Raw genomic sequence first — 13,897 nt, forward strand, 5'->3', positions numbered from 1 at the left:
ATGAGGAAAATATCGTCAACACATGGAAAACATTTTATAAATACTTAAATAATTAATATCAGAATGTATCCACCCCTACAGTTCAAAGAATAAAACTAGTTTCTTTTAATACTCAAACTTAGCTTTCTGTATCTCTCTCTCCCCTCCTCTCTCTGTCTCACGAACACACACAGTGATAGAGAGAAAGAGAGCTAAGTATGGTGAAAAGAAATTGGTTCTGCTAAAGACAAGCTAAAGACAACTGCAAAGAATTCTGTTATTATGCTGCAAATAAAGGAATGCAAATGTGAAAGAATAACTCTACTGATTACAGATTATAAGCAGGTTTGACTAAGGAGTTTCCATTTTTCTAAGAGATATCAACTTGGTGTATGCAACACCAAGCTAAAAGCTACGTTTTCAGCTTTTAAATGAAAGATTCAGTGTATGAAAAGGAGGTACTACAGTTGTTGCATAAACTGAATAAGAATTCAGCAATACTGGCTGATGGGATGCAAAGAGTATGTGCTTAACTATCAACTTGTCTGTATCTCAGAAGCAGTAGTGAAGATTTTAGAAAAGTCAGCACAACATGCATACATTTGTTTGTTTTTGGATTTAATGGCACAAGGACAGCTACGGTCAATAAATGGCTTATATATGTCTAAAATTTATATATAAAAGTCAAAATAATAACAAAAATCATCATAAAAATTATGGACTTTGTTTCCATAATTTTTATGATGAATTCTGATCACCGTATAACCATGAAGGAAAGAATAACAAAAATCAGAAACAAGACATCTTAGAACTATACTATTCAACAAGTAAGCAACGTAAAATCAGTGTACAAAAATAAATGTAAAAGATGCATATAAAACAAATGTAAAAAGTATAAAAAAAAAATAATTAATTCATAAAATGTACATAAATCTGAGGTTTTTAAAACATATTTGCAATAAATGAAACTAAAAAGGATATACTTTATATAAAGTTGTAAAGATTAATACTCTGTAAAGACTTAAAAACCAGGTTGACAGTTGACAAATCTGATAAAAATCTGACTAAGTGTGCAGGACTCAGATTATAAAAGCAACCAAATAATGACTGTGCTCACTGGTGAAGTGAGGGAAGGTGATTAAAATATGAGTGACGGATAGTCTAGGATCACAAGGCTCACACACACAGGAGCTCCACACAAAGCTCCACCCATTCCTTCCTCAGAAGGAAGGAAGGAATGGGTGGAATCATTTGACAATGACCTATGCGGAGCCAAGAACAACCTCCTCTGTTTGAATCCAGTGCAGGTTAGATTGCAAAAATTTAATTTCAGGCTTAATTTTGTAAAGTTTATTATTACTCTCTCTCTCTCTCTCTGTTCCAAGATATCTGCCACTGGGATAAGAGTTTCTGTATGATAATCTGTGTATGGTAGAGGCAGATGATAGATGTTTGAGAAACAAGCTGGCTTAGCTGCAGTATCTGCAGCCTCGTTTCCATTAATCCCAACATGGTTTGGAACCCAACAGAAGCATACATGAAATCGTAGCTTCCATAAATGAAAAAGAAGGTGCTGAATTTGAGAGTGCACCGAATGTTGCTGTAGCTGTAGACTTTTTATTGTCTAAATATATTCTGCATCATTGGTAGCAGTGGAATCTAATATATTTTAGTGCAAGCATCATCACATATAGATCTGCTGTAAAGTTGTTACACTCTAGTGGGGTCTGTGCAGATATCATGTTGTCTGGAAACACAGCAGAAGGTCCCACTAGGTCCTCCAATTTTGAGGTCTGTGTAGAAAGGCACAAAATCAGACTATTCAGTTCTATCAGCTTCAAAGAGATGCTGCTAGATGCCAGTAGGGGTGGAAAATCTTGGTCACATGCTGAAAGAAACGCTGCATGTTGGCATGTATAATTGCCACTGTGGAAGTGAATTTGGTAGTGTGTCAGCTATGTTTCTACATAATTCTAGAGTTTGTATTGTTCAAGTATTGTATAGAGAACTCATTATGGCTGAAAGATACCAGGTGCTCTGACAGGAATTTTACTTCAGTTACATATAGTTGCTGGCCTGATTTGCCAAGCGGCTAGCATACCCATTCTCCAAACAACAGGCTGTGGGTTCGAATCCCACTGTGAGCATGGATGTTTGTGATTGTCTTTAGGTGGAAGACAATAAGCTTGAAAAAGTTCCATGTTTGGTCTCTAGAAGAGTTTACAGAGCACATAAAAAGAAATAAATGAAAAATTCAAAAAAATATATAAAAATTGATAAAAAATAGAAAAAAAAATCAGCCCACCCATGGTACAAAATGTGCTATTGGTTTTCAAAATAACCTTTCATTGGTGAGAGCAACATAAAAAAATAAAATAAAAAATAATATATATATATATATAAAACAGAGACAGTTGTTGAATCAAAGTGACAAATGGGGTTCATTTGCCTCAACATACAGACTAGGAATAGGTGATGTTCAAATTGCTCCAATTCTGATGGCTTGATGATGAATAGGATCTAACCATCACAGCATACTTTCCCTTGCAGAAGCATATCCTTCAGACCCAAAGTCATGTTTTCATCTTAACTCTGTACAAATGCAGCAAAGAACATCTATCAGCACCCCAGCAGGTGGAAGATAGGTGCATAGAATGTTCTTTGCTTTACAGCACTGATCTCTTAATTGACGTATGTGTCAATTAAGAGATATATCAGGTATCATATATTAGTGGTAAGTGGAAACAAAGGAGTTAGAACTAGATTTTTCTCTAACAGTGTGATGCATGATTGTGAATGAATACAAGAAAAGGTATGATGGTGTGGGTGATATGTGACCTTCAAAGAGTCTCTGACTTCTTGGAGGTCACTGGTAATAATAACAATTCCATTATTTTGAAAATCAAGTATGAATATGTTCCCAATTCTTGGTGTATATTTATGTTGTATTGTGGGTGATGCAATTCTGGTTGTTGGTGTTTGCTGATTAGCATTCTATTAAGGCTTTACTTCTTGGTGGATTTATTTGGCACAGTCAGGGACTAGGATACAACGATATTGAGATCTCAACAACATAATAGTTGATCCTATGTATAAAGAATCAAGACAAGGTACTAGTGAAAGTTGTACACAGCATTGTCATAATCAAATGTATTTCTTCCCCACACTACCGCCAAGTGGAGTTTTTGAGGAGGTCTGCTAATTTCCCATTTGTTGTAATCACAAATTAATAGTTTCTGTTAATTAATAGTTTCTTAAGAACCCCTAGAGAGCACGTCCCCTGGGTGACGGATAGGGGAGCCCACCATGTGTGTGTGTGTGTAAATGCGCGTACGTGTGTGTATATATATATATATATGGTGGGGTGGTCCGAATATACTGAATAAGGACTCGTGGACCAACAGGGCCATAAAGGGCAATCATCTTGATTGTAAGGGAAGCGGCACTCCCATGGACCCCTAGCTGGATCTATCCTCTCCTTCTTCTACTTTGAGGAAGATCCACTTACTTTAATCTTTCCTATAAGGCCTTATTAGCCAACTCTTCTTACTTTATGACCCTTGTGCTATTAGAGTACTCCAGGGCCATGGGGTCTTTTCATTTGTGGCCTTACAACTATGTCCTCTCTATAAACCTTACTATATTTCTTCTATAATCTACCCTTTCCCCTTCAATATACCCTATTCCTCCTATGGGTTTAAATTCGGAAGAAGGCGAGTTCAGAAGCCTTAAGGTAGCAGCCCTACCACTGAACTATTCCATCGTCAGGATAGTCCCCTGACATGGAGAACATAACCATACTTGTAAGCTGACAGAAAAAGATAATCGGATTGAATCTATGGGAAACGACCCTGGAATGGAAAAGGGAAAACGAAAATGGAAACGACAAAATATAATACACATAGCAAACTGGAATGTAAGAGGAATAGCATATAAAGAAATAGAATTAGACCAGTTATTAAATGAAAGAAATTTTAAAATAGCAGTAATCACTGAAACAAAAAAGAAATTAAAAGGAACTATGAGAACTGAAAATTTTAATGTGATATACAGTGGAGTCGACAGAGACCAAAGAGCACAAGCAGGAGTCATGATTTGGATTCATAACTCCCTATCAAAACAGTTAAAACATTATAAATTATGGAATGAAAGAATAATAGAAGCTAGAATAAAAATAGATAGAGGCTATTTAACAATAATTGGTTTATATGCCCCAGAAGAAGGAAGAGAACAGGATAATATTAATTTTTATAATCAGCTACAAAACATATATAATAAAATAAATAAAAATGATTACATAATTTTAGCAGGAGACTTAAATGCAAGAATTGGAAACACGAAAATTAATAATAATATAGGAATACATGGAGAACACACTCTAAACAGAAATGGTAAAAAATTGATTGACTTTGTAGTTTATAATAACCTAAAAATAATGAATTCCTTCTATAAACATAAAGACATACATAAATATACTTGGGCAGCAAGAGGATGGAAATCAATATTAGATTACTTCATATTAAATGAAAAGACATCAAAATTTTCACTAGATGTTAGAGTTCATAGAGGATATGAAATAAGCAGTGACCACTTCCTTGTTAAAATAAAATTAAGATTACCACCTAAATGGCTACAAGTAACAAGAACAGAAAGAAAAATTGAAACATTTGTTTATAAAACTAGACTATTGAATGGCACAAATGTACAATGGCTATATGAACAAAGAATTAACCAGTATCTAGATAAAATAAAACAAAATGAAGAAATAGAAATAGAATGGCTTAATATAAAAATGATACTAAATGCAGCAGCAAATGAAAGCTTAGGAAAGACCAAAAAATTCAATAAAAGAAAAAAACTGAAGATCTGGGATGATACAATCAAAGAAATAATCAAAAATAAAAAAGAAGCCTATCACAAATGGTTAAGCAGTAAAAGATTAGAAGATGAAATAGAATATAAAAGAATAAGGGCCATAGCTAAAAGAGAAGTTAGAAAAAGACATAGAGAATCATGGAATAAATTTGTTTCTAATTTAGAACATGATTTATATAAAATAAGACCTGATGTATATAAGATTTTGAAACACCTAAATGCAGATACCAAAGAAAACATAAAATTAAACACTGAATTGAAATTAGAAGAATTTCTAAATTACTACACAGAACTGTGGACAGACAAATATTTTAAAAAAGACAACTGGCAAACAATTAACAAAAATGAAAAGGAAATAACTGAAGAAGAATTAGAAATCAGCCTGAAAGAAACAAGAAACGGAAAATCACCTGGAGAAGATAAGCTAGGTTCAGAACTATATAAATACGCAGGAACAAGATTCAAAGGAAGACTTATTATTTTTAAATAAAATTTACTCAACTGGTATCCCCCAATAGAATGGAAAAAAGCAATTGTGATTCCTATCTTTAAGAAAGGTAATAGAGATGACCCTAAAAACTATAGAGGTATCAGTATACTAAATTCATGTTACAAAATATACAGCAGAATCTTAAATAACAAACTAATGAAATATTCCGAAAACTTTATTCTAGAGGTACAAAATGGATTTAGAAAAGGACAATCATGTATAGACCCAGCCTTCTGCCTAAAATTAATAATAGAGAAAAGAAGAGAATATAATTTAGAAACACATATTGCATTTATTGACTTTGAAAAAGCATTTGACAAAGTTAAAAGAAACATTATTTAACATATTAAAAGAAAGACAAATACCAAATAATATCCTAAAAGCTGTCACAAGTATATATGAAAATAATCAAATACAAATAAGATTAAATCATGAGCTATCATATACAAGAGAGATAAACCAAGGGGTCCGACAGGGATGTCCCCTCTCAGCAACTCTTTTTAATATCTACTTAAATGAAATAATAATAAAATGGAGTAAAAATTTACATCAAGGAATTAAACTTTCACTTACAGTTAACTTAAACACTCTCCTCTTTGCAGACAACCAAATAATAATTACAAATTCTGAAGATAACTTACAGAAAGCTATTTTAAATCTAAATGAGATATCCAAAGATTATGGTATGATAATATCAATGGAAAAATCAAAAACCATGGCCTTTAAAGGACAAGATCCAGCAAGAACTAAAATAGTATTAGATAAAGATCTTAGAACAGGTGAATTCATTTAACTACCTAGGATGTATGATCACTTATGAAAATGAAAAAGATATAAACATAACATTTGCAAAATATTTAAAAATAACAGGAGTAATTAACTCTATATTTAAACCAAACCTAGTTCAAAAACAAACCAGGCTAAAAGTATACAATACATTAGCCCTACCGGTCTTAATGTATGGAAGCGAAATCTGGACAATAAAACAAAAAAGACAAACAAAGATTAACAACAGCAGAAATGAAGTTTATGAGAAACACTGCAAAGTATACCCTATTTGATCACAAAAGAAACGAAGATATTATGAAAGAATTAAACCAAGAACCAGTAATTGAAAAAATTAAAAAATATAAACATAGATGGATGGAACACGTTCAAAGAATGAAAACAGAAAGATTACCAAAACAAGCCTAAAAGTACAAGCCATTAGGAAAAAGAAAACCAGGACGTCCTCTTAAACAATTCAACGATGACTTCTAAGGCCAGAACAGGCCATACTAGGCCTAAATCCTCGATACGTATGATGATGATGATGATGAAATTTCTGATACATAACCTAAATTTGTGACATGCATCCTCAGAGGTGTACAGGATATTATTATTATTTTATACACCTCCAGGGAATCCAAAGACTCATCGAGGAAGGGCACCTGCTCTACAACTCTGTCTCCGCTACTCAATCCACCAATTGACCGCAACTACACCGTTATCTACCTCCGACCACCACAACCAGTATTTCCAAAGACAATCACAAACATCCATGCCCACGAAAGGATTTGAACCGGCAGCCATTTGGCTGAAGAGCAGATGCGCTAACCACTTGGCCAGCCAGGCTGGCAAATATGAAAAAGTTACATCACTGCTAGCTTTTTTCTTCAAAGCAACAAATTTCTTCCATATTAATCTGTTATCTATCAAGACTCCAATATTATCAGATCTTATATTTCTCTCTTCTAAGGCACTTTTCACTGTAACAATCTACATAGATCTTGGTCTTCGTGTGGGTCTTTTCCTGCCAACCTAGCAAAAAACACTTGTTTAGCTAATCTTTCCTCTCCCATTCTAGTTAAGTGGCCATGCCACCTGAGATTAGCTCTGCTAAAACATTCCAAAAGCTAACAATGTCAAATTCTTCATAATATCCTAATTTTTAATGTTATACTGCCATTGATGGCATCTGTTAATTCCACTGATCTTTCTTAGAACTCTCGCATGAATGTGGTCTCCAGTCTTTGATCAAGTGTCCATTTCTAACCCAGCTCTCAGTTTGATACTTAAAACTGTATTTGTATATAGCAAATACAGATATTAAACACTGTATTGTATATAGCTAGTTTAGTTTTTTTTGATTAATTTCTCTCTTATTCAATATAAATTTATTCAGCTAACTTCCTACCATACTAGCTTTGCTAATTCTGTCTATTTTCATACAGAATTTCTATCTTCACTAAAATTTGTTACTAAAAAATTGAAATGTTTTATGTGTTCTATAGGTTCTCCATTCAGAATGCAGTTGATGTTTTCAGTATTTCTGTCTATTTCCACTGTCTCTATATTTTTTCTTTTTCTTTTTTTGCTGATTTTCGTACCAAATTTAACATAACAGTTATTCAATTTAGTCAGAGGATCCTGCAGACTTGTAGTGGATTTATTTAGAAGTATAACATCATCTGCATAAAGTAAAGATATAAGATTAACATCTCCAATTCTGACATCAGGTTTAATACTGCTTTCCTTTATAATGTGATCCAAATAGATGACAAATAACAGTGCAAATAATGTACACCCTTGTCTCATACCTGATTGAACATCAAACCATCTTCCTGTACCTCCTTCAATTCTAACAACTGACTTAAGTATGTCTTGATGGCGAAATGTCCCATTTATACCATATAACTGCAGCACTTTGAACTGTAGTTTTTCTCTTAGCAACTTGTTATGTGCCCTTTCCAGATCTACAAAACTTAAATACAGATCCTTGTTATATTTCTATCATTTCTCAACTATTTGTTTTAGAGTGAAAATCTGATCCTGGCAGCCCTTATTTGGCATGAACCCAGCTTTTTCTTCTCTGAGCCTTCCCTCCACAATTTTTCTTAACTGTTCTTCAGGTATATTTGCATATCTCTTACCAGTAAAGAAATTTCTCTGTAATTTTTCACATTTAGTTTTACCTCCATTTTAATAAATGGGTACTCTTGAGAGCTCTGCTCCAATCATCTGGAATTCAATCTTCTGACCTAGCCTTCTGAATTATGCAATGTAGCTACTGTAATATTTGTATACCTCCATATTTGAGCATTTCTGGTTGAATATCATCCTCCAGCTGCCTTTCCATATTTCATGTTTGTGATGTCTTTTTCTATTTCAAGTATTGTTATATATATATTTCTGACAGCATTCCTGTTGAGTTCTTTCTACTATCTTGTTGTCACTGCTTATTTCATTTAGCAGTCTTTCAAAGTAATCGCTCCACACATCTAGAATATCTTTATCTTAAGTTTTTATGTCATTTTTATCATCTCTGATTCCTTGTAAAGTACTCTTTCCTCCATTTCTAAGCATTTTCAATAGCCTCCAGAATATTTTGTCACCTTCCTATATTTATTTTCTATGTTCTTACCAAAGTCTTTCATTAGTTTTGTTTAGCTAGTTTTACACAGTGCTTTGCTTTCTTACATTTTTCTCTGTATTCTCTAAGAGCAGAAACTAACATATTTGCCAGGAACATTCACTTTACTTTCTTTTTTCCCTTGACTGCCTCTTCAACATCCTGAGTCCACCATTAAGGAATATAAATATTTTGAAAGATAATATTTCTTTGTTGCATGGGAAGGCAGCACAGGTTTTAGCTTGTAGATATAATCAAATAAGGACAATATGCATTTATAAACTGTGTTAAAATAAATAATTTCTTTTCACAGTAAGGATAATATGAGTCATAGGGGAAGTAGTTCTTTACAACTGTAAGTCAGGTATATTACGGTGTCAGTCTATGCTGTTAAGCATTCAATTATGTGTTATATTGATAAAGTTCTCATATTCTATTGTGAAATGCAATTAAATAAGTCTAATAATAATAACACATTGCCTTACCCCCCTCCCAAAAAATGCAGGACACCACTGAATGAAATGCCAAGAGGGAAAAGGGAGTGAATATACACTCCAACTGTGTCAAGAATATTAGCAGAAAGTTAGTTTCTGATATGTTCAATGTAGATATCATTTTTAAATTTGAAGAAGTTTGCAGAGATTACTAAATTAATCAGTGAAAGAATGTCTCTTAATTCAATGCAAAAACTAAGAAGTTAGTAATCATTTAAGAGTAAGGAGTGGATGATGATAAGTATTTTGGGGACGTCGATGTTGGCATACAGAGAATGAATCAACAGAGGTTAAAATGTCACAAATGATAGGTGTTTTTTTATGCAAATATAGTTCATCTGCATATTTTATCGCAAATCTTGAGGTGACTGGTAGAAATTTTATTAAATTTCAGACATTAAAGAGGGCCCTCTGTGATACAGTCAACATACACAATGCCCTATATTTGAATATACCCATATCTGAATTCTTCATGCCTTGGATGGATTCAGATATGAGTGTATTCAAATATAAGGCGTTGTGTACTCTGACTGTATTACAGAGGCCCTCTTTAATGTCTGAAAGTTGATAAAATTTCTACCAGTCACCTCAAGATTTATTGAGGCTTTTTGACTGAAGGTAGGTCGGCCAGTCTCATATGGTGGCTGGGGATTTTCCTCCTGCAAACTCATGTTTTTCATCTAACAACTGGAAAACAGGCAAAAGAACATCTGCAATTTACACCCACAGCAGAAAATGCAAATATGATTAACCGTTCTAGTATCAGATTTCTAGGACAAGTTACTTGAACATGTAAGACCACTAATCCTAAAAAAAAAAAAAAAAGGGAAAAAAAAGAAAAAAGGGGAAGATGGAATGGGATTTAGATAGAGATGATCTGATAGTATGTTTATGTGAAATTATGGGATATATTGGATATCCCATCAGATTTGCTAATTTTAATTTAGATGAATATTTTGGGAGGATGTGGTAATTTTTTTTTTTCATTATAGATAAAAAATTACTTCTGTAATTTTTTTTGATCTTCTAACCCGTTTCATGAGGTAAGGGTTTGGATCAACTAGCAATTCTTTAATGTGTTATCATTATGTCATGGTAAATAACCATAAAATGACCTTTTCGTATGCTAAGATCTTTAAAAAATATTCAAGATTTTAGTATGTGACAAGACAGATTAGATTTTATAATTATTGACTGTTAAGAGTATTATTTTTTTTTGAAATATACTTCTTTATTTGGTTTGTGTGGAAGGTGGTTGAACCGTGAAATGCATTGCCTGATGGAGTGGTGAGAGCAAGAGCGGTCAGTGAGTTTAAGAGTGGTATGATAGACTTTGTGTTTCTTTGGGGGCGAAACTCCCCTCGATGAGTCTTGACAGACTTTATGTTCTTAGGAAGGTCCCACGATGAGTCTTTTGACTCCATGGAGGCCTGAATAATAATAATAATAAAGTCTAGTATTTTTTGTGCTTCAATAATGATTTCTTTTCAAAGGACATTTCTTGGTGAGAGAGTAAAGTTTAAGCCTTTTAATTAAAACAGTTATTTCATCAGGTGGGAGGATGCAATGAGAATGACTTATTATTGATTAAATGACAATACGTAAATTATATAAGAAAATTAAGGAATTTAATATAAACCACTAAACTTTCTTTATGGAATTTACATATGTGGTCATTTAATCATGTCTATGATTAAATGACCACATATGTAAATTCCATATAATGTGGGTTCGAATCCCACCATGGGCATAGATGTTTGTGATTGTCTGTGAAAATACTAGTGGTGGTGGTAGGCAGTAGATGGCACTTGTGTAGTTGATGACGAAGATGGAGAGATGTAGAGTAGGTGCCCTCCCTAGATGAGTCTTAGGACTCCCTGGAGGTGTTGTGTAATAATAATAATAATAATAATGAATTACATCATCACTATTAATAATCGATCTTTCTTTAACTCTTCATTAGAGGAGTTAAAGAAAGAAAGGTGAAGGAAGGTGTGAGGAGATTAGTAACATTATGTTGTTTAGTTAATTTGTCAAGCTTTATTATATTATGCTTCTATTATGAGGGTATAGTTATTAACTGGTGACAGGATGTGATTCAAAAAGATTTACCATTCGTTTCAGTTTAGAAGAGATTTAAGACAATTTTTTTACAAGGCATTATCAGACTTATTTAATAACTTTGGGAGCAGGTTGCACTGCACAACAGAATATAAAAAAGAGAACTCTAACAATTATCTTAATCTAATGCTAATCAGACTTCACAACTATATTCACCATCATCATCAGCTATTTTCTGTTCACTGCTGACTAAAGCCCCCCCACCCCAAAGTCCTCCACTCATTCCCATCTGAGCCTTTCTATGCTACTGATTCCTACCATCTCTCCTCCCACAGTATCTTTGGTCTTCCTGTAGCTCACTTTCCATCTCTAGGATAGAAACAAAAATGAACAAAATTGATATCAGAATGATATCAATTTTGTCATTTTTGAGTGTTACGTCTTGAAAATGACTTGCGCATTGCCATTTGGATCTTTTAATGGCTGTTATAATGTTGCTAACCCTAGTCTGAGGTCTGATCCAAGTATAGCAATTCTATTTAGAATAGTAATATCAAAATAAAGATCTTTCCATTTTGCTCTGGGTGAGTGTCAACTTCTTGGTCAATTTTTTAGTCTAAGTCCATGTTTCACTTCCATATGTCATGACTTGAAGTATACAAATGCCAAATATTTTTCTTTTAAGGCAGTTTGAGATGGTTCCTTCGAGTGTTTCAGAGTGTTTTCAACCAAGTTGAATTCTAGATATAATTTCTTCTTTACATTCACCTTCTACTGTGATTTTTTGTCCTAGGTAAAAGGAGGTTACTATATCAATTTCCTGGTGTTCCATTTGTACTAGCTTTTTGGTAATGTATTTATTATACATTATATTTGTTTTGTCTTGTTTATATTTAATCCTTTTTTTTTTTTTTTTTTTACTTACTGCATTCAATTCTGTGATCATTTGTTGAAATTTTTCTGCAGAGTTTCCTAAAAGAACAATATCGTCAGCAAATTGTAGGTGATTTAGCTCTTTCCCATTTACCATAATTACTCTGTTTTTCCAATTCAGGTTTTTAAAAATTTCTTCTGGCTGCTGTAAATAATTTAGGTGAAATGACATCCCCTGTCTAACTTACTTTTTTGTGAAAAATTTCATATCTGTTCCTGATTTTAAAGATGCAGCTGAATTTTTATATGACTAAGTATATCAATTCCTTGATATACTTAGTTATATAAAGGGTTGATTTTTAAGGACTTCTTAAATAGATAATGTTTAATGTGTAGATTTTTTGAGCAAAAAACGAATGTGAAAAATTATAACTAACACAGGGTTTAATAATTCCTAGGTTATTTCCATCTTTTTCCAGTGATTATTTGAAGATTTATGGTGTCTACCTTGAATTCTGTGGAGTTTGAAGTAGTTCTAGTAGATGACTTTTCAATGTTTTTTCCTGATTTTTAAGGTGGAAACAGCTGAAGCCTTGTTTAACTGGTGATGCCCAGATAGCATAAAATTTAACTATGCTGCATTATCATCTTTGTGTGATTTATGGCAATACACCATACAATTTCATTGGCTTAAGCTCTAAATATTTAACATGCCCGTCTTCATTCATTCATTCATTACCCAACTGGTAAGCTAATGTACTCAACATGCAATCCTTACCTTCCCATAGGAAATATTATGGGAAGGTGAAATTGTAATATTTAGTCAGGTGCTCCAGTCATTTCTCTACATTCCTTGCAGCCTATAAAGCACCATATAAAGGTCTTCTCCTTCTAGTTTTGACTCTTTTGGTACATATTTACTTAACAATACTCACCTATTTCTTAGGTGGTAGCAACTGAACAGCAGAACACCTCAATGCACACAGTGCTACTTCAACAATAAACCTGTCCACTTCACTCTGATCACTCATTAATATATTTTTTGTCTGCTAACTCTGCCTGTGGTCTCAAAAAAAGATTACTTGCTTTCCATTATAGATATTACTTATAAAAATACTTAAAAACTGCCTGTATATCCTGAAATTATAACACACAGGTCTTTTCATAACCATGGGGCACAAGACATATTGAATTTTCCAAATGCACCATTCTAGACATTAAATCAAATATGCATCATATGTTATAGCACATTAATGCTAATGTGAGAGCAATAATGAAAACTTGTATATCAAAAATCATAAAGAGCAAATTTCTAAGCATTTTCATAAGTTATCTAAAAATGAAATAATTTTGCATTTAGCCTAAATAATTTGGATTTAGTTAACCTAATTACCTTTTTCTTCAGTGATAAGATGCTGAATAATGACATCAGTCATGTTTTCTCTGTAAGCATATCTTTCTTTATAAAGACTATGAACAGTAGAAAATCCAAGTTCATAATAAGCAACAGTACCATCTTGACATCCTAAAGCCTATATAATGATTTACTTTATGAAATATTTTAAAACAGGATGTACGGAATAAAGTAACTTCATAAAATATGGTACAAAAAATGTACACCTACCTTTCAATTGTTGATGCAACTAGTTACAAGAGAACGATGCAGCCCACACAAGTTATCTTTTGGGTCACACAAAAAGTCGTAGTAATGTCACAGTGCACCCCAATAATGTG

General features: G+C 33.1%; 1 protein-coding gene across 4 annotated transcripts in view; it reads right to left on the reverse strand.

The window, feature by feature from the left end:
• Oseg1 (intraflagellar transport protein Oseg1) overlaps positions 1-13,897 on the reverse strand; it is a 796,421-nt gene that overhangs the window by 513,048 nt on the left and 269,476 nt on the right. For all 4 annotated transcript variants that reach the window (XM_090410292.1, XM_090410285.1, XM_090410300.1 and 1 more), the window contains exon 8: positions 13,557-13,695. In XM_090410292.1, coding sequence (XP_090266418.1) covers positions 13,557-13,695 — 139 coding nt within the window. The remainder of the gene's footprint in view (positions 1-13,556; positions 13,696-13,897) is intronic.

Source organism: Typopeltis vanoorti, chromosome 2 (genome assembly GCF_054136105.1).
Source record: "Typopeltis vanoorti isolate ZY-2024b chromosome 2, IOZ_Tvanoo_1.0, whole genome shotgun sequence".
Taxonomy (NCBI): Eukaryota; Metazoa; Arthropoda; class Arachnida; order Uropygi; family Thelyphonidae; genus Typopeltis; species Typopeltis vanoorti.